The 27388-nt window shown below is 37.0% G+C and overlaps 2 protein-coding genes and 1 non-coding gene across 8 annotated transcripts; 2 read left to right on the top strand and 1 right to left on the bottom strand.

Annotated features, from left to right (window-relative positions):
• The first annotated feature begins 532 nt into the window (after positions 1-532).
• LOC107937304 (clathrin coat assembly protein AP180) lies at positions 533-2857 on the top strand. The gene has a single exon (XM_016870165.2). The coding sequence runs from the start codon at positions 751-753 to the stop codon at positions 2824-2826; it is 2076 nt and encodes a 691-aa protein (XP_016725654.2). The 5' UTR covers positions 533-750; the 3' UTR covers positions 2827-2857.
• A 919-nt stretch (positions 2858-3776) lies between these two features.
• LOC107937315 (uncharacterized) lies at positions 3777-9093 on the top strand. 6 transcript variants are annotated; one of them, XM_041117602.1, is made up of 15 exons: positions 3777-4044; positions 4130-4764; positions 4848-5008; positions 5357-5417; positions 5687-5752; positions 5974-6059; positions 6389-6452; positions 6942-7154; positions 7298-7363; positions 7578-7657; positions 7753-7907; positions 8002-8043; positions 8167-8226; positions 8552-8576; positions 8671-9093. In XM_041117602.1, exons 1-11 carry the CDS (start codon positions 3903-3905, stop codon positions 7871-7873), a joined length of 1695 nt encoding a protein of 564 aa, XP_040973536.1. In that variant the 5' UTR covers positions 3777-3902; the 3' UTR covers positions 7874-7907; positions 8002-8043; positions 8167-8226; positions 8552-8576; positions 8671-9093. The 6 variants fall into 6 exon arrangements, with proteins under 6 accessions (XP_040973536.1, XP_040973535.1, XP_016725672.1 ...); XM_041117601.1 differs by having other exon boundaries at positions 8477-8576; XM_016870183.2 differs by having other exon boundaries at positions 3778-4044; positions 8126-8226; positions 8689-9093.
• A 17610-nt stretch (positions 9094-26703) lies between these two features.
• Positions 26704-26810, bottom strand: LOC121204371 (small nucleolar RNA R71). Its single transcript, XR_005899296.1, has one exon. It is a non-coding gene; the product is annotated as a small nucleolar RNA R71 (small nucleolar RNA).
• Positions 26811-27388: the final 578 nt, after the last annotated feature.

Raw genomic sequence — 27388 nt, 5'->3', positions numbered from 1 at the left:
CACATTTAAAGTTTATCTTATTTTAATCTTTTTTTATTTAATTACTCTAATTAAAATAATTATATGAATTAATCATTGTTTTAAAAAAAATAAGTTTACCATTAACAGATTGTTGATTTGGTACATCACACACAATAATCTTTTTTTACTGCTTGAAACTAAAATGACATTTTTAATTACTCAATGGGGTAATATGTCATGTCAATAATCTGTCAAGAGCGAATGAAATTTTTGATTGTAATGATTAATTAGAGTGATTAAATTAAAAGGGAAAAATTAGAGTGACCAGAATAAAATAAAATATATTTTTAGAGTGACCATCAGCATGATTTACCTTTATTTATTTATTTTGTTTAAAGAAGTTAAAGCTGTTATAACATAAAAAAAATGAAAATAATGGTGGAGAATTTTGTGAAGCTAACCAGTTTTAACTTATTAACTTCTTTGTATATCGAATTCAATGTTTTAAACTTTGAACCCTCATCAATGGCGATCCACTTCTCTGTTATCAATTTCCATTATATATATAAAACGAATAAGTCAACAAAATTTTGTATCGTCGGTGTCACGTTTTTAGGGTTAGTAGAGATTCTCAGGGCTTTTTCGTTAAGTCCTCACACGTTTATCTTAAAATCCCACAATTCCAATCCTCTAAGGATCATATTTTTCCAAGAAAATAAAACAAAACAAAATCATTATTCTTTAGCTTTTCTGGGTTTTACTTTTTTTTTTCCTTTTCAAGTTTCAGCAATGCCAAGCAGGTTAAAGAGGGCGATTGGTGCAGTGAAAGACCAAACAAGCATCAGCTTAGCCAAGATCGTCAACACCAATTCATCGAATCTCGATGTGGCGGTTCTCAAGGCGACGACACGCGATCTTGAGCCTGTTAACGAGCGTTACGTGAATGATATTCTCGTTATGATCTCGTCTAATAAGCTCCATGCCGCGATTTGTGCTAATGCCATTGCGAAAAGGATTGGAAAAACGAAGAACTGGGTCGTTGCTCTTAAATCTTTAATGATTGTTCTTCGGATTTTTCAAAATAGTGACCCGTTTTTCCCTCAAGAAGTACTGCACGCTAGGAACCGCGGAGCTAAGATCTTGAACCTCACCACTTTCAATGACTATTCACAGTCAAGCCCTTATGATTACACTGCTTTTGTTAGATCGTTTGCTTTTTACCTTGACCAGCGATTGGATTGCTTGGTGACGGAGAACATTCAGCAACGGGTTGCGAACAAAACGACGGGAAATGGCCGGAAGGGGAGCCGTCGAATTAACCCACAACACGTTCGAGAAATGAACCCACCGATGTTACTCGATAGGATTTCGTATTGGCAACGGTTACTTGATCGAGCCATTGCGACTAAACCAACCGGTGCAGCCAAGAACAACCGGTTGGTTCAAGTTTCGGTTCTCGCCGTTGTTCGGGAAAGTTTCGATCTTTATCGGGATATCTCCGATGGACTCGGTTTACTCTTGGATAGTTTCTTCCATTTACAGCATCAATCATGCATCAATGCGTTTCAATATTGTGTTAAAGCTGCACAACAATTCGAAGAGCTTGCTTTGTTTTATGATTATTGTAAAGATCTTGGTATTGGGAAAATCTATGAGTATCCGAGTGTTCAAAAGATATCCGAAGAGTTAATGGATACGTTACGAGAGTTCTTGAAAGATCAAGCTTCGTTTCCGTCTTATAAATCGCCTCGTTCCACTGATGATACTAAAGAATCTCAACGCAGTTCAAAATGCACATCGTTGGAGGATTTGATGTATCAAACGGATTGCGCCGAAGCGATAAGTACATCGTTCTTGCCGGGGCATTATTCGAAGGTGGACGAAGAACAATGCCTTGAAAAGGAAGATATGTATAATGTTCATGAAACTGGTTCCAACCATTCTTTACCTATTGATCACGAGACTAGTGTGACTATCGATTTTGTATCGTTCGACGATTGGTTGACAGGTGATAATAAATTGGAGGAGTTACGAACTTCATCAAAAGCGAAATCCACTAATGGTGGTGATTTCTGGTTTGATAACCGAGTTCAACAAGATCATAAACAAGAACAATGGTCTAAAAATGGTGCTAATGGTCTCTCTCCTTTTGGCAAATGGATCGAAGAAGATCATGGCAAAGATGGAGCCGAGGCTGATTCATTTGTCGATAACTGGATACAAGGAACCCAACAACACGAACAAGTTGTTCGTGGTATAGGCGAGGGGCATTCGTATTTCGATGAATTACATGCCTCTCGATTTGTAGGCAACGGCCACTCCTTGTTGATCGCGGATGACTGGCTTCGGGAAAATAAAAAGGAACCCGAAGAACAACAGCCGAATTCGAGCAATGATGGTTACATGACAGGATGGGAGCTTGTGTTAGCTGAAGCAACACCACAACCTGCACAAGGTTCTCAACATTTAGCCTGTGGCATTAAGTCCGATATGGCAATTGATTTATTTGATCATAAACAAATAGTACTTCAACGCACATACAATCCATTTCTCGAAGACGAAACCGATGTTGCAACCGCCGCTACCATTGCCACTATGGCTTTCCCCGACAAGTTCTTAATGGCACCACCAATTTTCTTTGCTAACGAAATGGCCCGACCGACATTTCAGGCAATGCCGACTACTCTTTTCGATGATCCGAACGTGTATGACCCTTTCGCACCGTGGCCTAATATGAAAGTTAATAACAATGATTGTTTTAATGGGGAAGATGAACAGCAAAATCTGATACATCAACAAGAACTGTGGTTGCAGAACCAAAACAAGATTATTGCAAGGCATATTGTTTCATCTAATATTGAATAATTTGCAAATAATGTTGTACAACTGTTTATAATTTTTAAAAAGACTTTTTTCATTGCCAAGATAATCAAATTCAACATACAAAGAACAAAGTGAAGCTTTTTTTTTACTAACCTTTGTGAGTCAATGTTCATATGTACAAATATAAATATCTTATCCAAAAATCCGATTCAACTTAATTTATTAAAAACTAATCATTTGAATTCAAATTGAAGGTAACTAAATTTGAAATAATTTAGAACGAAAATCAAACTTAAATCATCAAAACTTAAAATAATCTAAGAATTTACTTGAAAATTCCGAAAAAGTTGAAACCAAAATTCAGGCTGGTCCTCATGCCATTGGGCCTAACCATTTCATTGAAAATGAGCCTAAGCCTTGGGATTTTAGGTCAGCTTGGGCTCAAGTAATCCATACCTGCTCATAAAAGGTTAAATTATATATTTTAAAACCATTTCGGTTTTTAATGTAGCATATATATATATATATGTATTTTGCTTAAAAACATTTTTTTATGGTTTAGTTTAGTTTAAGCCAAAGTTAAAATTTTCTTCTTTTGCTTTTAGCTAAAAAATTACTTTTGTCTCAAAATATATTTGAAAAGCTTCAAAGCATTTTTATCTCAAATATAGTTTTTATCCCAAAAATATTTTTCAGAATTAATTTTAAACTGGTTCCAGTTGTGTCTTCATAATTATAAGGACATAAAGTTAAATGAGCAGTAAGGTTGAATGAGTTTAAATGTATAAACCATTTGAAAGAATTATAAATTTATTAAAAAAATACTTTCTTATTTATCATATTCACATGAATTTTGTATTCAACATATATATATTTGACAAACTATTGAAAAGATCTAATTAAATAAATACGGATTAAATTATAAATATGAGTAAAACAAAGGGACCAAAACCGAATTTAATCCTATTAAAATCCCTTGCGAATTTTCTTTGGGAACAAACACTCCCAAACACTCCCTAAAACCCCAAATACTGACCAGTCTACTAAGCCCCCAAACAAGCATTGCAGAGCAGAGAATCCATAAACGTATAGCGAAGAGGACGACGACGAAGAAGCCAATGGTGAACAAAGCATGGAAGATCATTCCAAGGCCTTTACTCGAAACAATCCTCAACAACCATGCCCAACACCACCGTGTCCCTCAGCCCCTCATTCTCCATGGCCCCCGTGGCGTCGGCAAAACCACTCTTATCCTTGACCGTACAGCTCCCCTTTCTCTTTCCCTTCCCTTTCTTTAATTTCATTTATATTTCAAAGGGAAAAATTCGTTTCTTTTTTTTTGCAGGTTTTCTTGGTGAATGGAACAAAGGCCCTCACTTAACAGGCTATGTCGACTTCGCTCAATCTATTAAAGACCACCATCCTAATTTCGACGGTTCATTTCCTTGGTATTCTTGGTCTTCTTGTGAGTTACCGTCTTTATCTAGCTGCCAAACCCAACTTGAGAATTGCCTGGAATCTATGGCTCATAAAGGCATCAAGCTTGGAACTATAAGTTCACATCAAATCTTTACTACTCTTAATAAATGGCATGGTATTAATACTGCCCTTCGTCGGATACTGAATCAAAACGCTTCTAAAATTGCTATTTCTAATAAGGTTTCGAGCTCGGGTTTGTGGGATCGAGCGGTTTTTGCTTTATCTGCTCGATTTAATGCCTCTGAGATTGATGGGGTTTTGGATTTTGAAGAGAAGGGGAAGTCTTTGTCTATTGATGAAGCTTCTTATTTTAAGGAAGCTATTGTGGCGTTGAGATTGGCAAAGGAGGTGATCAAGATGCAGCAAAAGTGGAGAGCTAATGCCATTGCTGATTTGAATAGGAGTGGACGGTTTTCAAGGTCGCTAGCAAATTCATGTACTGATTGGCCTTGTTTGTTGCTTGAGTTGCTGTCTCAAGCTGCTGAGATTGGCCATTTTCAGGTGGAAAATACTGAACAAACTTCCCTTTTGTTGCTTTAAGTGGCTTGTTGATTGATCATTAATATTTTGTTTAAATTGGGCAGCCAAAGTTGGTCATAAATAATGTCGAAATTCTTCGTAATGCAATGTTGATGGATGACTCGAAGGTGTGTGGATCAATGTATCATGACAGTTTGATTTGGAGAATAATTGCTTTAGGAGCAAACGAGCGATGCCTGCCTGTTATACTTGTGACATCAGATAGGTTAGGACATTAAGCCATGTTGTAAGTTTATTTTTGTTTATTCTAAATCTTGCATAAGTTTCAATTCGAGTTTAGACTTTTCTATTTTCCTCAATTATCTGAAATATTTATCCTTTTAAAAAGCTGAAGGGCTAGTTCATGGTGCACATGTGTCTGCATCTTCAGAATTACAGCTTTACGATGCTTGTATCCATGGCAGATATTGATAATTGTGAAGCTTTCTTCCTATGTTTTATTTCTTAGAACCTTCACAATGCCAACTTTTATATCTTTTTTTCATGTGCAAAGCTTTTCCAACTCTTTTATGTCTATTTCTAACTTAGTTCTAACAAATACAATTTTTCTCAGCTACTATTCATATCAAGCTTTCATGGATTTTGGGTTTCCAGATATATTTGTCTCTCGTGAGGTACTCAGAAAACTATATATGATACTCATGTCACATGCACATGTTTGTACACGCAGAAGCGCCCTTAAAGCTTGGTGTGCATTATGAATGGATATACACGTAGGCACCAACCATCTATGTGTTTCATTTTGGTGCCTTTTAGTTGGTGTGTTTTCACCTTCAAACCTAGAAAACTTTCTGAACAATTTTGATCACTCACTTCAGTCTGTATATAATATAATTCAATGATGCCAATATAAGACAGTCATCTCAATTTATTTGATCTGCAGACCTTTGGTTGGACTCCTCAAGAAGCTAAAATGCACATGGTTACTGATTACTTCACCCATGCAGAGGTGAGTATTTATTAGTTAATACAACATTGCTTAACGCAACATTATAAACATCATCATAAGAAGGAAATAAAAGGAAAACCCATAACTCAAACCGCATTGAATTTTATGTTTAGTTCTTAATAGTCTGTAGTTGGCTTTTCCCCCCTTCAGAATCATCTATCAGAATCTTTAATTAGTGACATTCTTGGCCAGTTAGAAGCTTACCTTTATTCTGGTTGCAGTGGATGGTTATTGATGATGTGCTTGGGCCTAATCCTCGACATCTATTTGAGGTGTATATGCTTAAACAAAGCAATTGTTACCAGAAGTAAGGATATTTCTTGTTCGATTTGTTGTATTCTTGTCTCATATCTTATATTATATGCTTAAATGATTAAAGTGAGTGGTTATGGAAATCCAGTGTGTTTGTTGTTGTTGAGTCTCATTGTATCTCAGTTATTTTTCAGTTGTGTTTTGCTATTATAAGTTGTAATGCTTTCATTCCAGGATTAAGTAAAAATGAATTCAGGAAGAAATTTTAATGTTTCAAATTTTATGGGGGTAGTTCATGTTAAATGCCACTATTTCTTCTTTGCTAGTCAAAATTAATGTTATGCACTACGGCATTTTGTTAAAACTTATTTTCTTCAATGATAGGTTGATGGACAATGAGGCAAGTACTTTTGAGGACATCGTGGATGCGTATTTAGCATACTTACAGGTTAACTGCACAAAATGAGAGCATTTTTATACTATTTCTTACAGGTTACAATTTGTCAGGACTGGTTCATACACATTAACTTGAACCTGCTGCATCAATAAAAAAAATAAGTTATAAACTTTGTAGTTTTCACCGTTTAATTAAAATAAAAACCAATGACTACTAAGGTTGATTCTTGTAGCGGCTTGAGTTCCCAGCTCAGTTGCTTTCTCAGATTCTTTTCTACAGTCATTTTTAGGTTGAAGTGGTGAATCCTTCAATGGATACAGAATTGATGCATTATAAATGATTTGGTTCTTGAAAAACTTACAAAGATATTAGAAATTATTGACATTTAAATATTTAATAGAAGATGTATGGTACTGTCATTATTTTTAGGTATGTTATTGTGGTACTGTGATGTTATTCAGTATTTTCTTTTAATTGTTTACTCTTCTTTTTTTTTGGGTACCATTGCTGTCTTGTATTCTTTGCAATAATGATTTTTAGGTTACCGTGGTGAATCCTTCAATGGATAAAGCATTGAGCTTCCTGCAAAAATTCGCAATTGATGCACGAAGTGGAAAGATTTTAGAGCATAGATTGCATTTTGGTGCTCCTTGGAGACATCCTCCGTCTTCCAAGGACCCTACTATATGTAAGGAATGGGCAAAGATACAACTAATGGATTTTGTTCAATCTCTAGTAAATGCAGAATTTGGTGTAAGTGTGTCCTTCATCATTCCCTCTATTTTATGTACTCTTAACTGTTCTGTTGTGCAGGTCATATATGCTGCTGTCATTCATTTTGTACTTATTCATGTTTTTAAGTAACTTTGTTTTTTCCCCATATCTGGGTTACACAGGTTAATTATCTAGCTGACTGCAGCCTAGAGATCATGGATGATCCAGCTGCTGTTGCATTAGTGGAGGTATATTTTATTGCATTCTATGTTTTGTTGGTCTTACGATTTCCCTGGCTTTTGTTTGGTTTCAATTATAGTGTTAAATCTTTTAGCCAAATCTGACTTTTCCCTATTACCAAAACTAGCAGTAGAATTCAATTCCTTGTTGCTAACCTTTTGATGTATTAGTATATTTGCATGGGAAACTAAATTCATGCTTTGCAAAATCTCCGTTTATTAGGTTGGCTTACTCTATGCCCAAAGGGATCCTTCTTTCTTTCGTCCCATCTCTAAAGGTATTCAGAGGTGTCTTGCAAGATGGTAAGTGAGTGAATGTACACCTTCCCAAAAAGAAGAACCGGGAGTGTATTGTTTACAAGTATCTTATGCTCACATGTCCAAATCTCGGATCACAGGCTTGTCCAGGAGCGCATGCAGTTGAGTTACCAAAACTTGCTTCAGTATCTTTGGCAGCGGATTATACGTGGTCGTAGCTATCGTCATTTGATGCTGCAAGTTGGCTATGATAAATACTAGAAAATTAGAGAGGATGAAGCATATATCTAACCAAGTACTAATCTCTGTTTTAACAAAGTCCTTGAATCTATAGGAGTTGTGATTTAGTTCTCAGGTCATGAAATAAGGAATTATTATAATATTTTCAGGATTCTCTTGGCATGGATGTAGTTCAAAGGTTCACATGAAATGTAAGAAAGTTCCTTTTGTTTAATCTTTCTAATTTCCCTTGTGCATTTTTTTATGTATTCTTTCATCCATGTTATCCGTCAGGATTTTCTGTATGTTCCTACCCCAACAGTTCCATTTGTCAGTGGTTACTACGTGGGGACCTTTGGTAAATATGAAAAGCTTAACAGAATTTCAACTATATTGTAAGATTTACTTTTCCTTATTTGGTTTCTTGATGCACTTTTGAGATTGTTGTTGAAACCATTCTTTTGGCATTTAGAAGTGCACATTATTTCTTGATGCACTTTAAGTATGAATTATGATCTATATTCTATAATGATGTTTTGAGTTAATGAAAACTCCAATTACATTATAGATTTTAGTCTTCAGTAAAACTTATTTACATTGCTGTATAGGTTTTTACAACGTGCTAAATTGGTTTTTCATGTATAGGTTATGGTCCAACATACATGTCTTTTTCTTTGGGATTGAGAACTAACTCAACTAATTTGTATACACATTTGCTAGGAGAGGACTTTTGATACGCAACAAGGTGAGTAGTTTTCTATGTTTTTGTCATTTTTAACAAGTACAATCTGATTTAGATAATATGAATAATCTTTCGGAGTCTTTTTCCTGTGTTACAGCATTGATTTCCTTGGCAGATTATGCGACTGTCATGTCCTGTTGTTCTCGAGCTCGTCCCTTCTTGAAAATGGCTGCTTGGGATACTCTCAATCCTTGTATGGTGCTGAGATATATCTGTTTAATCCTGAACCATTTTTGGGAAAATTTGTGCCACATTCTTGTTTGATGTTCATTTATTTGTGTTGGTATACTATAGACAGTCCATCCATCAAGTAGAACATTCATTGTAGGTTTCTCATGTTACACGGTGATAGACAGAAAAAGAAAAAAAGAAGTTTTCCGGTGATGTCGGTAACACTGTAATTGTAGAGGGAAGTTGATTTTAGTTGATTTCTTTCAGAGCCTTTTCATTTAGGGAAAAACTTGTGGAGTGCTAAAATTTAACCTTGTTAAATGCAATTGCGAAAATGCATAGGGACCAAGTGAAAGACTCGTATAGGTAGGTTTTTCATTTTTGTACATATTTCTCACTTTCGAACTGTTTTAATGGTTTTAATGTTTATGCATTTGATGATTTGACAACATTATGTACAAAATAAAATTTGATATAGATAAACAATATAAAAATAGTTGCCACAGCTAATAATGGTAACTGTAATAACTCTTAGAGAAGCGTTAGTATTTCCAATGACCAACAAAGCTGCAACCATACTTTTCACACTGAAGGATTAGATCTTGGTTGGGTTTTCCACACTTCTCATATATGGAGTGGCAGTCAATTTTTTGAACGAAAGTGAGGATGCAGATGATCTTTGTATTTGTATTTATTATTAGACTTAATAAATGGTTTTTTTTTAAGAATGCATTTAGGATGCATTGCATTGTCACAAATCTCACAAAAATAAAACCAAAGCTTTGGGTCTCTTTCTTTTTCGCATATGTCACACCAATGATGAAGTGGATAGTCATTGCAAAATAAAGTCGTAATCCTTGCATATGTAATAACCTTCCCGGTCTTTATGTTTACCACAAGCACTGTAATGACTTTTAGTTTCTGCATCATAAAAGAGGCAATGTGATTCATTTGCTTGATGCATATAACTGTGAGGAATTACGGCACATCGAAAGCAGAAGACAATGCCATCATCTGTACCTCGTTTGTAGGAGAAACCACTGCAATCATAGCCACATAACCAACATGTTAAAATACCATTTGTGAGAAGTATGAAAGGCTTTGGCGCAATCCATAGTTGAGTCTTCCTCGGCAATTTAACGCAGGTTTTATGGAGAAAGAAATCACAACATGAACAATAGTAAAATGAAGAAAAGACCGGCATCATACACCCATTACAATGCTTATTATTGTTGATCTCGTCATTGAATGTCAACCTGTGCTGATCATGACTAGAATGTCCTTTATAAGACCCAATTTTAGCCCGGGCCCAAATTATAAAATAAAACAAATTTAAATAAAAAATAATAAAGTTCAAAAACTATTCATTTACAACAGTAGGCCCAAATACCCAGATATAAAATCCAATAATTCAAAATTAATCTAATTCTAAAGCCCAATACCCAAGCCCATAACTTTAATTATTTTTAGCAAAAAAAAAGGGGGAAGAAACCCTAGCCGCAAGGGCCTCCACCTCCGCCACGCATGACCTCCGCGTGCCCCGCTCCACGTAGCCACTCCACGTCACTACACGTGCGAGGAAAACGCAACAGTAGCAAAAAACAGATATTTTGTTGTATTTTCGACTATAAAAGCTATATTAAACCGAATGTTTAGGGAGAGGAGAAAGGGGGAGAACAAAAAAGAGAGATTCAAACCCCAATATAAACATTCTATCGCACTAAAACAGAGGAGTTAGATTCAAATAAAAGGTGTTATTTTTTGATCTATTATCATTTTTATTTATTTACTTTTTGAAATATTTACGCATACAAAGATTCATTCATTCTCTTTTATTTTTTATACATATATATATATTAGAAGAGTTTTTCTAAAAATAAAACCTACCTTCTGGAGTTCCGGCCGCCGTGTACAGTGATTGACGGCGGCGGACCACGGCGACGATCGGCCGGAGTTCGATCGGACCCTCAGGCTTGCAGAGAGAATAAAGGGGGAGGGGAATTTTTTTTTCGAGAAGGGGTTGAAAGTGTTTTTAAAAAAAAAAGATTTTGGCCTTAACTAGGCCTCCAAAACGACGCCGTTTTGGGCAAGCCTTTCAGGCACAAAAACGACGTCGTTTTGGCCGACCCGCGCCTTGACCCGACCCAGAGCCAAGATCCGCGCGTTTTTTGATCGGAAGGGCTAATTGCGTATTTAACCCTTCCGTATTTTTATAGCTTTGCGATTAAGTTTTATTTATTTCTAATTTGGCCCTATAAATTTTCCTTCTGTTTTAATTTGGCCCCGCGCAAGGTGATGCGTTTTGGGGGAGGGGATATTTACTTTCTCGGTCCCTCCATTTTGTTCACGCGTTGTAATCCGATCCTTTCCCTTTTATTTATCTCCGATTTCACCCCAAACATTCGTTTTAAATTCAATTAGGTCCTTTTTAGTTATTTTGCTACTTTATAATTTAATTGATTAATTGGACATTTTTTATATCATTATTATTGTATTTTTTATTATTATTATTATTATTATTATTATCATACTATTAAATTAATTTGCTTAATATTTAGTATTTATTCGCTTGATTATTTATTTATCATTCTGTATAGAGATTTATTTTACTTTCATCCCTTTTGCAAATTTGTATTTTATTTACTTATTTCAATTTTTTTTATGTACTATTGATTTCAAGCAATTTTATTTTATTATTTTTGATATTACATATTTTAAATAGTTTTATCTTGATTGAGTTTTATATATTGTTACTTTAAATTATCTTATATATTATTCATTTTATATCGTTTTATATAATGTTTTATTTTATATCTTTACAAATTATTTCATATATTGTTTATTTTGAGTTTTTTTTATATATTTTTTATTTTAAACTTATATATATATATATTTTTTAAATTTTGTGATATATCGTCTATTTTTGATTCATTTTGTATTTTGTTGACTTTTAAATTCTTTTCTCACATTATATATTATAAATTCATTTATTATCATTTTTAAATTATTTTTACATTCTATTTTGACTTGTTTTGTTTTTTAAATTGTTATATATGTCTTTTAATTTATTTATCTTTGATTGTAGATGTTAGCTTCTTACATAATGTATATGATGTGTTTATTGCCATTTTGTGTTCTATAAGCTATTTATCTATATTTTCATATTATCGTTTTTCATCAATGTTTTTTTATGCATCGTTTTAATATTGTATCAATTTTCCCCCAAATCTGAAAACTTTTAAAAAATAATAAGGCAATACTCGTTATTTGGAATCTTCGAGAAGATTGTGCCCTAACTTACTGGGTTCCAATTTTCCTCGTTGAATCTAAATAACCGAATACCCTTCTCCAATCCAAACGTATAAGCTTCAAATAAAAGCTTATTCTCGGGAATTTAAAGTGTTGTGTCCTAACTCATTGGATATGACGTTTCGTTATCTCAAGATAAGGATTTTTAGAAATAAAGGCAATATTCTATGTTTGGAATTTTGAACAATTGAACCCTAACTTACTGGGTTCCAATTTTTCATTTGACCCAAATAATTGAATATCTTTTTTTTTTAAACATAAGTGCACTAGTTTTAAAAATCAAAAGACAAGCTTAATTTCGAGGATTTGAAATGCCATATCCTAACTCACTGGGTGTGACATTTTATTTCTTCAAGATAAGAGGGTCTTAGCATCCAATTTGATTTATTCAAGTGTTCTTTTAAATAAGAGGATCATATTTTAAAATCTTTTCAAATTTTCGACGTTAGGACATTAATTAATCAATTAGGTACCAATTTTGGGCGTTAAGGGGATGCTAACCCTTCATCGTACGTAATTGGCTCCCGGACCCATTTTTTAGTTTTGAAGACCAAATCATTGTTTTAATAAATCAAAATTTTTTTATTAAAATAATCAATCTCAAGGTGATCCGATCACACTTCAAAAATGATCGGTGGCGACTCCATTCTCGTTTTTAGGTTGACTTTTATTTTTTCCAAAATAAAAAAAATGGTTTTGACAGCTTGGGGACTCCACTGGGGACCTTAAGAGAGTTAAGCCGTAAATTGTTTAATTTCTGTCCTTTTTTCAAAAATTGAAAATCAGATTTGAAAATTACGATCCTTTTATTGCATTGGTTTGTGTTATTTTGCATGATTGTTGTGGTTTGAGTTTCTAGGGTACTCTTGCATCATATTGTATAAATACCATATGGTTTTACCCCTTTTAAGTGGGACTGAGAAGCTACTCCTTCATGAGGTTTTCACCTCTGTGCAGGATAGTGGATCGTTTTCGGGATACATCCGTACCTATGTCTTCGTGAGATCTTCATCTCCGTGCAGCCATAGGAAAATGTATTCCCTTAAACTGAACTCGGTCTGTATGAGCCTATAATGGGTGAGGATCAAGGAATCTGCCGGTTCAGGTATCTCTACCTTGGAACCAAACCACATGTAGAAAACTCTAAGAACCCACCCTAGGTAGAACTATGCCAAACCCTAGCAATCACCCAGATAGGTGCTTGATTATTTTCATTTACTTTGGATTTTATTTTTGGTATATGATACTGATTTGCTGTGTTTTATTTAGGCTATGATTGCATGTCATTTCATATTAAAGAGGTGTCGATTCACGTTTGATTACTAATTTAGAGAGCTTGTCATGGAGAACGAATTTCTTGATAAAGTGGAAGATAATGCAGCTGTTCGTATATGGTTAGAGAAAACGCAATTAGAGAAAGGGGATAGTCTAGCTGAGGGGTATACATCAGAATTATGGGATTACACCCGCATTAGTGTGACACAAAATAATCTTCAAGAATTAAAAGAGATATGAGACCAGTGGGATCAAGAGACTAAGCAGTTGTTTTATTGTAATTATGGGGATTTACCTTACCTACTTGACATCAAGATAGACAAGTATTTATTCCGGGCCCTTGCTCAGTATTGGAATCCTGCTTATAGTTGTTTTACCTGTGGAAGGGTAGATTTGGTGCCCACTATAGAAGAATATACAACTTTACTTCATTGTCCGAAGATCCAAGTCGACAAGGCCTATTCGAGAGCCACTTTTATCCCCACTTTTTGGAAGAAATTGATGAATATTACAGGGATGAGTGAACAGTGGATTGCAGCAAGGGTCAAGCAAAAAGGTGAGTGTAAGTGCATCATTTGGAGAAATTTGAGGGATTTGATTCCAGTGCATCCTGATGCAAAGAAGAGAGTCGATGTTTTTGCTTTGAGCATCTATAGATTAATGATTTTCCCTAGGGCATTAGGGTATATAGATGAGGCGGTCTCAGATCTCTTCTACCGACTTGACAAAGGGGTCACACCTATTCCTGCGATCTTGGCCGAGACATTTATATCTTTGAATGCATGCAGGAGAGCCGGTGAGGGTAGATTTATAGGGTGTGCGTAGTTGTTGTTAGCTTGGTTCTACAGCCATTTCTGGAAGGTGGATAAAGTTTCTTATCAGGTTTTCTCTGAGAATTACTCCCCGTTAAAGAAGATGGTGGCCACTCCAAGGAGAGATGACATATCAGAAGAAAATTGGATCGCGCTTCTTCAAAATCTCTAGGAAGAGGACATTGAGTGGAGAGCTCCATGGTTGGTTCTTGACAAAATTCTTTATCGATGTGGGAGTTTTGACTGGGTCCCTCTGCTTGGAATTTGGGGAGTCATTGGGTATGCTTATTTGCTTGTGCTGAGGCAATACAGATCAAGACAGTTTATATTGGCAACGCATGGGCTAGCTCAATGTGAATTTTTTGTATGGAGGAGATAATTACAAAAAAATGATTAAAGGGATTTCTAATGCTTGCAATCAGACTCATTGGATGAAAAGTGTTACTGTAGATTCGATGACGACCCCCAAATATGATGCGTAGTGGAGTAGAAGAATCAATGATAATATCCCCAGACCAAGACAAGAAGGCGCTCGACCGATGGAAGAATACCTACAAATAGTCCCCTTAGAGCTAGAAATCATAAAATAGGACTTCGAAAAGAGAAATTTAGAGTTAGGAAAGAAGATAGAACAATTGGATTAGGAAAAGATGCATTTGAAGTTAGAGGCTGATATTCAAAGACTCGAGGTTGAGAAATTAAGAAAGGGAAAGAGGAATGCCAAGGAGGATTTGGACAACTTAAAAACTGATTACAAGAAGCTGCATATGTCGATGAGAACTGTTAGATTGGGAAAGACGTCAGAGCAGTGGCGACAAGAAATCTGAGAAGAAAAAGCTAGAGCCGATCAATGGGAGAAGAGGTTTCACGATAATCGAGTATGAAAAAATGCTTTAAAAAAGAGCTTGATTGAGAGCCAAAATGAAAAGAAGATGGTACGAGCTTGGGCAGCGGAGTTGGAAAAGGCACTTTATCAGCGTCGTGATCGTAACTCCGACATTGAATTAAGGGCTAGCCTGAGCAGAATAGAAGATTTGAAAGGAAAGGTAGAAGAACTCAAGACTGCACTACAGAACTGTGAACTTCGAATTGAATTCCTTGAGTCAAATAATGAGTAGTGGAAGGAACAGCTTCGTCGATCGCAACACTAGATTAGGGATAGGGATTACGTTATGGGTGAGGCTATGTCTCTGATGCGAATGGTTACCGATCATTTACAGACCTTAGCAGTTCAGGCTGACGTGCTAAGTGTGAAATACGAGTTAGAGTCAGACTGGGGTCGAGAGCTGGCTTGGCTTCTTAAGAGAGTTAAAACTTTGAGCATTAGGGCAAAGCCGTATATATAATTTGTTTTATGTAAAGGATTTTGTTTTCTAATAAAGTTATTCCAAATGGAAATGGATCAGAATCGACGCCTTTTTAGTTTTGCATTCATCTCATGCATTTGTATTACATCGCATTATGTGCATTAAATTTCACAAAAGAACTCTAATTAATTAGAAATTGTATTAGGGGTTACCCTGGAACATCACTACTATACACGGAGAAAAACCAAAGCTATGGATAAAAGGTTGGAAAAATTGAAATAAACGCAAAAAGAAATACAAGATCGGCTGCAAATATAGATGCAAGAGTAACTGGCCAAGATTCAGCAGGATATGAAGGATCAGATGTTTGAATCACAAAAGAACATGATGAACCAGTTGGCCTAGTTATTGATTGGAGGGCCAGAAAAAAGGAAGAGCCCCATGATTAATATCAGGGACGACAGTGAGGACCTTGCTTACCCTCCAGATTTCACCTCAATGAATACCCAAGTACCACCGCAAAGGGTGTCTGTCAATATCAGGCCCCAATATCAGACTGGTACTTCAGCACCGATAACTTTCCCAATAGGCTTGAGTTCCAACCCCGAAGACAATCAGACAAATCCTGTGGTCCCCGACCTCGATGTTGTAGCGAAAGCGGGAAGGGCAAGAGCAAAACTCTTAAAGTAACTGGAAGACTGATACAAATAGCTGGAGGAGAAATTCAAGGTGTTGGAAAACACTGATTATCATCGTGGAGTGGATGTTAAGGAGTTGAGCCTGGTCCCATATTTGGTACTCCCTCTAAAGTTTAAAATACCAGAGTTCGAAAAATAGAATGGGACTAGCTGCCTTGAGGCTCACATTACAATGTTCTGTCGGAGGATGAAGGGGTATGTCAACAACGATCAGTTGTTAATTCACTATTTCTAGGATAGTTTGACTGGGGCTGTGGCCAAATTGTTCAATCAGCTGAATCGTACCCAAATTAAATCATGGAAGGACTTAGCACAGGCCTTCATGAAGTAATATGGGCATGTGAAGGACATAGCACCTGACAGGATTACGTTACAAAACATGGAGAAAAAGTCGAGTGAAAGTTTTAGGCAATATGTTCAGAGGTGGAGGAAAGTCGCTACACAAGTCCAACCGCCACTGGTGGAAAAAGAAACAACCATGCTCTTCATTAATACATTGAAAGCACCTTTTATTAATCACATGCTAAGAAGCACAACTAAGAGTTTCACGGACATAGTGATGTCCGGTGAAATGATAGAGAATGCAATAAGATATGGAAAGATAGAGGCTAGGGAAAGCACCAAGAGGTTCGCCCCGAAGAAAAGAGAAAATGAAGTCAGCAATGTGAGCACGGGTTATGCAAAACCAATCATGGTAAACCAACCAAGAACGGTAACCATGACCAACAAGCCCTACTAAGACAGGAGCCAAATACAAAGTAAAACACGAAGAAGCCCCAGTTTACTCCCATTCTAATAATGTATCGAGAGCTGTACAAAAGTTTATTTGATGCACACGTTGTATTCCCTTTCTACTTAAAACCAATACAACCCCCATACCCCAAGTGGCATGACAAAAGTGTTCAATATAAATACCATGCGAGAATCACGAGACACTCGATAGAGAACCGCACCTCTTTCAAAAGGTTAGTCGAAAGGCTCATCAAAATGGGTGTTGTGAAATTTGATGATACACCTAGTGTAGGAAATCCATTACCTAACCATATTGATAATAGGGTAAATGCAATAGTCAAAAATGTGGGGAAAAGAATCAAGCTGAACATTACGAAAGTGAAAACCCCGTTGAGAGAGGTTTGGAAGAAAATAGTGGAAAGAGGGTTAATCACGCAGGATTTAGAGAGCAAATTCTGAGATGCAAGGAACTATTGTGAGTTCCACAATGAGAGGGATCACGAGATTGGAAAATGTAATGAATTTAGAGTCTTGGTACAAAGTCTAATAGACAACAAAGAGCTGGCGTTCTTTAAATTTATCGAAGGAGAAGATGTATGTACCTCAGAGGGGGTGATAGAAAAGGTCTTTGAGGTCAATCACCCAGTGGTGATTATCTCACGACCAAGAATCAATGAAGTCAGAGCAAAAATGGCACCAAGAGTTGTAATTCAGAAACCCGTGGCTTTTCCTTATAAGGATGGCAAAAGGGTTCCCTGGAATTATAACTGCAATGTGACAGTCCTGGAAGAGGAAAGTCCAAACATCATGCCAAACCTAAAAGCTGAACCTATAAAAAGGAAATCCTTAATGATTGAACAAGGGGGAAAAAGGTCAGAACCACTGGTTAATGAACCGGTAATGGAAAATGAAGCCAAGGAGTTTTTGAAATTCCTAAAACATAGTGAGTATAGTGTTGTGGAACAACTACACAAGTAGTCGGTACGTATATCGGTACTAGCTTTGCTCTTAAACTCGAAGGTACACCGTAACGCACTAATGAAGGTGTTCAACGAAACCTATGTCACTAATGACATCTTGGTAAACAAGCTAGACCACCTTGTCAGCATCATAAGCGCCGATAACTTCATCTCCTTCAGTGATGATGAGATACCTCCAGGGGGCATGGGATCCACCAAGGCTCTGCACATCACCACTCGCTGCAAAAGGTATACATTACCGGGGGTACTAATTGACAATGGATCGGCACTGAACGTCTTGCCCCTATCCATATTGAACAGGTTGCTTATGGAAAGCTCTCATATGCAAACATGTCAGAACATAGTGAGGGTATTCGACGGCACCGAAAGGAAAGTAATAGGAAGGATTGAGGTACTTCTTCTAATCGAACCAAACACGTACGAGGTAGACTTCTTAGTGATGGACATCAGACCTTCTTATAATTATTTATTGAGGATGCCTTGGATTCACTCGGCAGGGGTAGTACCATCGTCACTGCATTAAAAGCTAAAGTTGGTGATGGAGAGCCAACTGATAACAATAAACGCAAATGAGGATATTATTGCATCCGTCAACAGTGATGCGTCATACATAGCGAATGATAGTGAAGCAAAAAAATATTCTTTTTGATCGTTGGAATTTATGAATGCAACCTTCACCAGCAAAAGAAGCAAGGTCCCAATGCCCAAAATATCTGAAGTGATGAGGATAAGCTTGCAACTGACAATTGGAAAAGAAGCATTACCTAGAAGAAGACTCAGGAAATATCTTCATAGATGGGTCAAAGTGCCAATCTTGGCTGACAAATGGGATCGCTTTGGCTTGGGGTATAGGCCAGATACGAAGCAAAGGAAGAAGGAGCTGGAGAGGAAGTAGAAGAGACGAAGAGCACGATTGAGTGGGGCAGAGGTCAAGTGGGAACCAATGACTTTTCCCCATATATCCAATACATTCGTGTCAGGAGGAATTATCTATCCTAAACCGAAGATGACAAAAGAAAGAACGGCTGAAGATATGATGGAAAATCTGAGTATCAACGCCATATTTGAAGAGGGAGTGGTGGAAGAAAACTTATCAGGCATTCGCCCTTATGAACCTGGAAGTGTTCTGAACAACTGGACTGTGGAAGAAATTCCTGTAGTTTTTAGAGCTAATACAGAGTACTGTTAAAAGGACACTTGTTGTTTTAAGCCTAGAAACAATAAGAATCTTTTTTGAAATAGGCTTATGTTCAAACATCTTTATTTTCAATAAAAATGCACTTTTGTGTCTCATTCTGGGCAAATGTTCTTTTATTCTTTCATTTCATTCATAATCATGCCATACAAATAAGCCACTCTTAGATTCATTTTTTGGATATGTCTTTCGTGTCTACAATAGGTCTCTAGATATCAACGATAGGAGTGACGCTACTACAGACCAGAATCTCCTTTTGAGCGAGATATGTGTTTAGAGAGATCTCAGGATTTTGAAAATGACAAAGACCGTGGATTATTGTGACAGCCCTAATATGGCCCTAGTCGGAAAGTGGTTTTGGGACCACAAAATCGAGTCCCGAAAATAATTAAATGTTATATTCAGTGTTTATTTCATGTGAAAGTGCATGTGTGAAAATTTCATGCTTTGATTTTGCCATTTGTGAATGAAATTATGAAATAGGACTTATGTGAAAATTTCTAAAAATGCTATAGGCTAATTTGTAGTGGCCAAATAATTTGTAGAGTAAAATAGGAGGATTTGCATGTCAAACCTCCCACTTTTATGTGTAGTGGCCGGCCATCTTGTTAATGGTAGACAACAGGTGCAATTTTTTTTATTGAAGTTATGGCATAAGTATGGCACAATTAATATATGTCAGATATGTGTCATAAAAGGTTAAATAATAAGAATAACAAAAGGATGGAAAGGAAAAAGTTTGTCCATATTTGTTCATCATAGCCGAAAATAGGAGAGCAAGAGAGGAGGAAGCTCTTGAAAAATTCGGTCACTTGGGGGAAGAAGATGCAAGCTCAAGAGCATAGAGGGGCAAATTCGAATAAGGGAAAAGAGAAAATAATTGAATAGCCGTTGTAATCGTTCGGCAACATTCGAGGTAAGTTCTTAAGTGTTTAAGCTTGATTCCTTTTTATATGCCTAAGAGTTAAATTAATATGGCAAAGAGAATGTAAATTTTATTTAGTTAATGTGCCGAATATGTAATGATTTAAAGCTATAAGCCGATTATGGCTATTATGCTTAAGCTGAATTTGATTTGGAAATTTGATGCACTAAATGAGTGTTACAATGAATAAACTATGCTGTATATGTGCTGGTAGAGATATCACTATTTGTGATTATTAAATATCTAAAGGAAACCATGATGTGTATAAAATTATTATTATTAGTCCTTTGTGGTAGCCGAATGTGGCTTGGTACTAAAGTGATTAAATGTGAACTTCGATGAGGTAAACTATTAAAAGTGTGGTGCTATAAGACTATGGGCTAATACGATATGTGGATTCGTTCCGTAAAGTAAATTATTCAGGTACGAACAACCTAATTAAGTACATGTGAATTAAATGAATTTGATGATTGATGTGAATCGAACATATAAGAAATGGTTTCATGTTTATGTTCAACTATGAGACCTTGTGTTAAATCGACAATCGATTTCGTTCAATATATTAAGTTGGTCAGGTATGCGATATGTACTTATGCATGTTAAATCGATTGGAATTGAATCATGAATGTGAATTGAGAAGCATAGGTAAAAATGCCTATGTCATATATGCGAGTAAGGGTAAAACCATCGTAAATTATCGATAAGGATGGGCTATATGCGGAACCATCTTATAATTGCTAATTTGAAAGGTTGTATGCGAATCGGTGAGCAAGATGTATTGTATTGAGATGATGCTTCAGTGAAAATATACATATGTTCTTTGTGTTGAATGAATATTAAATTAAAGTTATGAGCCGTATGTGACTAGCATATCTAGTCGAATTTGATACTATTAACTGATGTACTAAGATATGTGTTCCAATGTGGAAATTAAACCCTATATGGTTGAAAGGATGAAAATCTTTGTTCATAGATATGTGTTTCAGTTATACATGATTGAAGTATAAGTTATGAAAGTGGGAAAGAACTGGTGAAATGTTATTCGGGCCTTTGAGCCTAGCAGGCTATAATGCCGGTGAAATGTTATTCGGGCTTTTGAGCCTAGTAGGCTATAATGCCGGTGAAATTTTATTCGGGCCTTTGAGCCTAGCAGGCTATAATGCCGGTGAAATGTTATTCGGGCCTTTGAGCCTAGCAGGCTATAATGCCAGTGACATGTTATTCGGGCCTTTGAGCCTAGCAGGCTATAATGCCGGTAAGATATTATTCGGGCCTTTGAGCCTAGCAGGCTATAATGCCGGTGAGATACTATTTGGGCTTTCGAGCCTAACAGGCTATAATGCCGGTGAAAGGATATCGGGCCTCGAGCCTAGCAGGCGAAATGCCGGTGATTTGAGAAAAGTCTGAGACTAAGGTACCTCGTGTTAGATTGACAAATGAATATATTCAATACGTTAAGTGGGCCAGGTACGCATTATGTACTCATATGTGAGTTTGATTTGAAGTGAATCATAAGTGTGTAATATGATACATATGTGAACAAATGTTATAACTATATCTATGATCATGATACATTTGGTCAATGTGTGAAAGTATGTGTGAAGGTATTTGATTTATTTATGTTATATGAATTCAGATTAAGTGTTATAAGAATGCTGAATGTGCATTATGTGCATGTGTATATTCGGCCAGATGGCAACATACCTAGAATATGGCCGCTTGAGAAATTGAATAATCGAAGTATAATTGCGTTTATTTGTTTGCATTGCTTAAAACTTACTAAGTTTATGAAAGCTTACTCCGTTGTTACATTCCTCTGTTTTATAGATTGTTGACTCCAGTTACCTGCTCGGGTTGGAGTTCGCCGGAGATATTATCACACTGTCGAGATCACGCTATTGTTGTAAGTAAATCCTAGTATTTCGAGTCTATGGCATGTATATGGTTTTAATGTTGAGTATGTGATATTATAATTTAGCCAAAGGTGTTGGCTTGTATTGATAAAGTGTTTTGGCCATGTGAATTGGCCTATGTTGGCTAGTGATGTTTTGGGCCTCGTAAGCCCATATATGGGACAGATTGCATGTGAAAAGAAAAGTTTTAAATTGATTGAAATTTTTCGACACGGTTTTTGTGGGATTGACTGAGTTTAAGTCGGGTAACACCTCGAACACTGTTGCGGCAAGGGATTCGGGCGAGGGGTGTTACAATTATCTCCGGATTTGTTAAGGATGGTAGAACGGAAAGAGAAACAGATTCTACCCCATAAAAAGACAATTGAGAATGTGATCTTGGAAGAAGAGAAAGAGGTGAACATTAGAACTTGCATAACTGAAGGAACAAGACGGGACTTCATTGAATTATTGCAAGAGTTCAAAATGTCTTCTCGTGGTCGTATCATGATATGCTTGGGTTGAGTACCGATATTGCGGTGTGTTGCATCCCTATAAAAGAGGAGTGCAAGCCAATTCAACTGAAGCTCTGAAGGATGAGACTCGATGTTTCAGTAAAAATAAGGGAAGAGGTCAAGAAGCAGTTTGATGCAGGGTTCCTACAAGTGGTTAATTATTTAGAATGGGTAGCCAACGTTGTCCCTGTCCCTAAGAAAAATGAAAAAGTGCAGATGTGTGTAGATTACAGAGACTTAAACAAGGCCAGCCTAAAGGACAACTTCCCACTGCCTCACATCGACACTTTGGTGGATAACACGGCAGGTTACTCATTGTTTTCCTTCATGGATGGTTTCTCTGGATACAATCAAATAAAGATGCATCCTGAAGACATGGAAAAAACCACATTCATAACCTTGTGAGGAACATTTTGCTATAAGGTGATGCTATTTGGGTTAAAAAATGCAGGAGCAACGTATCAAAGAGCCATGGTAACCTTATTTCATGACATGATGCACAAGGAAATCGAGGTTTACGTCGATGATATGATTGCAAAATCTCAAATTAAAGAGAACCACGTGCGAATTTTGAGGAAATTGTTCCTGAGGTTGAGGAAATTCCAACTAAAGCTCAATCTGACAAAATGTACTTTCGGAGCTAGGTCAGGAAAATTGTTGGGGTTCATAGTCAGCGAAAAGGGAATTGAGGTTGCCCAGACAAAGTCAAGGCTATACAAGAATTGCCTCCGCCGCGCACTTAGAAAGAAGTTCAAGGTTTCCTAGGAAGACTAAAGTACATCACCCGGTTCATTTCATAGCTAACTGAGAAATGTGACCTTATATTTCGCTTTCTCAAGAAACACAACCCAGGTGTGTGGGATGATGAGTGTCAGAAAACCTTTGACAAGGTTAAACAGTATTTGTCCAATCCCCCAGTACTAACGCCACCTAGTCCTGGTAGGCTACTGATACTGTATTTAATAGTCTTTGACAATTCAATGGGATGTATGCTTGGCTAACACGATGAGACAGGAAAGAAAGAAAAGGCGATATATTACCTCAGTAAGAAATTCACTGAGTGTGAAATGAGATACTCGCTAATTGAGAAATTATGTTACGCCTTAGTTTAGACAACTTGGAGATTGAGGCAGTACATGTTGTACCATACGACTTGGTTAATCTCGAAACTGAACCCTCTAAAGTATATGATGGAGTCAACTGCTTTAAGTCGAAGGATGACCCGATGGAAAACTTTACTTTCTGAATTTGACATAGTTTATGTGAACCAGAAGGCTGTGAAAGGGAGTGCAATAGCAGATTTTCTAACCAGTAGAGCTCTAGAAGATTACGAGTCTTTGAACTTTAATTTCCCTACTGAAGATATAATGTATGTGGCAACTACTGAAGAGGGCGTTCCAGAGGATCGTCCTTGGAAATTGAACTTTGACGGAGAGTCAAACGCTGTTGGCAAAGGAATTGGGGTAATCCTGATATCTCCAAATAGAGATCATTATCCATTCACTTGCAAATTGGATTTTAACTGCAGAAACAATATGGTAGAATACGAAGCATGTATCATGGGAATCCGTACAACCATAGAGCGCAAAATCAAGGTGCTAGAGATGTATGGGGATTCTGTACTAGTGATCTATTAGCTCAAAGGTGAATGGGAAACAAGAGACTCAAAGTTGATCAACTATCAAAAGTTAGTTCTAGAATTAATTGATGTGTTTGATGATATCACTTTCCGTTACCTCCCGCGAGATGAAAACCAAATGGCTGATGCCTTGGCTACATTAGCTTCTATGATCAGAGTAAATAAACGAGAGGATATGAAGCTGATCCAGATGAGTATTTGTGAAGCTCCAGCTTATTGCTGCAATATCGATAAAGAAGAGGAAAGAGATGATTATCCTTGGTATCATGATATTCTACTATATATGAAGAACTGTGTACCTTGATCAGGCAACTGAAAATGATAAGAGAACTTGAGGAGGCTGGCCAGTGAATATGTCTTAGACGGAGAGATCCTGTATAAAAAGAGGAAGGATCAGGTGCTGCTAAGATGTGTTGACGCCGTTGAAGTAAAGAAGATCCTGGAAGGAGTTCATAAAGATGTCAGCAGGATGCATGCCAATGGGTTCACAATGACCAGGCAAATCATGAGATTCAAGTATTACTGGTCCATGATGGAAGGAGATTGTATCAGTAACGCCAAGAAATGCCATAAGTGCCAAATTTATGGAGACAAGATCCATGTGCCTCCTTCACCTTTTTGTGTTATTACTTCTCCATGGCCTTTCCCAATGTGGGGCATGGACGTCATTGGGTCGATTTCACCGAAGGCTTCTAACAGACATCGATTCATCTTTGTGGTCATCGATTACTTCACCAAGTGGGTAGAGACTGCTTCATACTCCAATTCTCAAAGTCGGCGATCAGCAAGTTCTTGAAGAAGGAGATCATATGTCGATATGGTATGCCAGAAAGGATCATATCTGATAACGCTTTAAATTTAAATAACAGCGTGATAGTAGAGGTCTGTAGTCAGCTCAAAATTAAGTATCACAACTCATTACCGTATCGCCTGAAAATGAATGATACAATTGAGGCGGCTAATAAAAATATCAAGAAGATCGTGGAGAAAATGACTAAAACCTACAAGGATTGGCATGAAAAGTTACCATTTGCTCTCTATGCCTATTGAACATCTGTTAGAACTTCTACCGGGGCAACACCTTACTCATTGGTTTATGAGATGGAGGAAGTTTTTCCCATTGAAGTCAAAATTCCTTCTCTCCGGGTTTTATCAGAGTTGAAGTTGGACGAAGCAGAACGGATCCAATCTCGATATGATCAACTAAACTTGATTAAAGAAAAGAGACTAAAAGCTATCTGTCATGGTCAAATGTACCAGAAGCGAATTATGCGAGCTTACAACAAAAGGGTCGCCCTAGAGTATTCCATGAGGGGGACTTGGTATTGAAAAAGATCCCCCCTATGCAAAAAGATATCAGAGGGAAATGGATGCCAAACTGGGAAGGACTTTATGTGGTAAAGAAGGCTTTTTCTAGAGGAGTGTTGATATTAACTGAGATGGATGGTAAGAGCCTGCCTAACCCAATAAATTCGGATTCAGTTAAAAGGTATTTCACTTAATAGAAGAGGCTAAGGTGAAAACCCGTAAAGGGTGCCTTGAGACCAAAGGGGTTTTGAATTGAAAACCCGAAAAAGGACAATTCAAATTTCGATCGAAGATGAGGCATATTGATAAACCGTAATTTATACATATTTTTATCCCATGCTTAGGCAATTTATAGATGGTTTCTCCTTAGAATTGGTGAATTCGATGCTCCTAATCCTTTAATTTCATGTTTTATACTTAGGTGAGCATAGGAGAGTAAAAAGAACGAGAAACAGGTTGAAAACGGAGAAAATAGAGCCATGTGGAAAATTAACACGGCCTAGAATTCCTCACATGGGCGTGTCACACGGTCGTGTCCCTTTGACAGGATTGAAGCATGACTTACACGGGTATACTACACGTCCGTGCCTGTTCAGTAGCCTTGACCATGGGCTGGGGTAATCGTACACGGACGTACCCCTGCCCAGACCAAGTATAACCCTATTCGGAAAAGGCCAATTTTGGGGGCTCTTAGGCATTCTAAAGCCTATTTAAACACCTGAAGAGGCACTTAGAAGGGGGACGCAGAGTAGGAAGCAAGGAATTACTCGAGGAAAGCCGATTGATCCATCTCAGAAGTCGGATCCATCTCAGAAGTCGGATTCATCATCAAGACTGAAGATTTCCCTTCAAGTTCCTTCAGGAGTTTTGGGTTTTCTTATGTTTTGTTATCTTTATGCTTTTTAGATGTTTTCTTTCATAAGTATGAACTAAACCCCCTAAATACCTAAGGGGAATGAAACCTAAGATGGATCTTGTTATTATTATCTGAATTGTATGATAAATATTTGACTGAATCGAGCATAGTTAGACCTTCCTTAACAGGAACTGAATTGAGCATAGTTAGACTTGCTGTAGCTGCAAATACTTTTGAATTGAAACCTAACATAATTCAAATGATACAACAATTTGTTCAGTTTGATGGTTTGTAGGACGAAGATTCCAATGCTCACTTGGCAAACTTTTTGGAACTATGTGATACATTTAAAATTAATGGCGTTTCTGATGACGTCATTCGTTTTTTGTTATTCCCTTTTTCATTGAGAAACAAAGCTAAACAGTGGTTGAATTCGTTACCAAGGGGTCAATCACTACTTGGGAACAAATGACCGAAAAGTTTTTATTAAAATATTTTTCGCTGGCTAAAACGACTAAATTACGTAATGATATCTCTTCTTTTGTGCAGATCAATTTAAAAACACTCTACGATGCATGGGAGAGATACAAGGACCTTTTGCGAAGATGCCCTCACCATGGGTTACCACTCTGGCTACAGGTTCAAACCTTTCATAATGGCCTGAATCTTTCGACTCGACAAATGGTTGACGCGGCTGCTGGCGGAACTATCAATAATAAGACACCTAAAGATGCCTATGAATTTATAGAGGAGATGTCACTGAATAACTATCAGTGGCAAGTCATGAGGACAAAGCCAACGAAAACAGCTGGTGTTTATAACGTCGATTCGGTCACCATGCTCTCTAATCAGGTAGAACTCTTGAATAAGAAAATTGATGGTTTTCTTAGTTCTTCACAGGTTCACCCAGTAATGCAGTGCGAAACAAGTAGAGGTGGATCAAGTAGTTCAGAATACCCACCTTATGGCTACAACATGGAGAACGAGCAGTTAAATTATATGGGTAACAATCCTCGATCTCAAAACAATCCTTATAGCAATACTTACAATACAGGTTGGAGGAACCACCCAAATTTTTCATGGGGAGGCCAAGGAAATCAGAAACCACCACCCCCTCCAGGCTTTCAGCAACCACCGTACTAGCAAGAGAAAAAGCCAAACCTTGAAGAGATGCTAACCAAATTCATCTAGGTGTCAGAAA

This window comes from Gossypium hirsutum, chromosome A07 (assembly GCF_007990345.1).
Source record: "Gossypium hirsutum isolate 1008001.06 chromosome A07, Gossypium_hirsutum_v2.1, whole genome shotgun sequence".
In the NCBI taxonomy this organism is placed as follows: Eukaryota; Viridiplantae; Streptophyta; class Magnoliopsida; order Malvales; family Malvaceae; genus Gossypium; species Gossypium hirsutum.
Note: the sequence above shows the minus strand (reverse complement) of the source record. Positions and strands in the feature narration are given on the sequence as shown.

Coding starts and splice junctions, on each gene's coding strand:
- LOC107937304 (XM_016870165.2), top strand. CDS start 751: ATGCCAAGCAGGTTAAAGAGGGCGATTGGTGCAGTGAAAGACCAAACA.
- LOC107937315 (XM_041117602.1), top strand. CDS start 3,903: ATGGTGAACAAAGCATGGAAGATCATTCCAAGGCCTTTACTCGAAACA. Junction 5,753..5,973: donor ATTACTTCACCCATGCAGAG/GTGAGTATTTAT, acceptor TTCTGGTTGCAG/TGGATGGTTATTGATGATGT. Junction 7,658..7,752: donor CAGAGGTGTCTTGCAAGATG/GTAAGTGAGTGA, acceptor CTCGGATCACAG/GCTTGTCCAGGAGCGCATGC.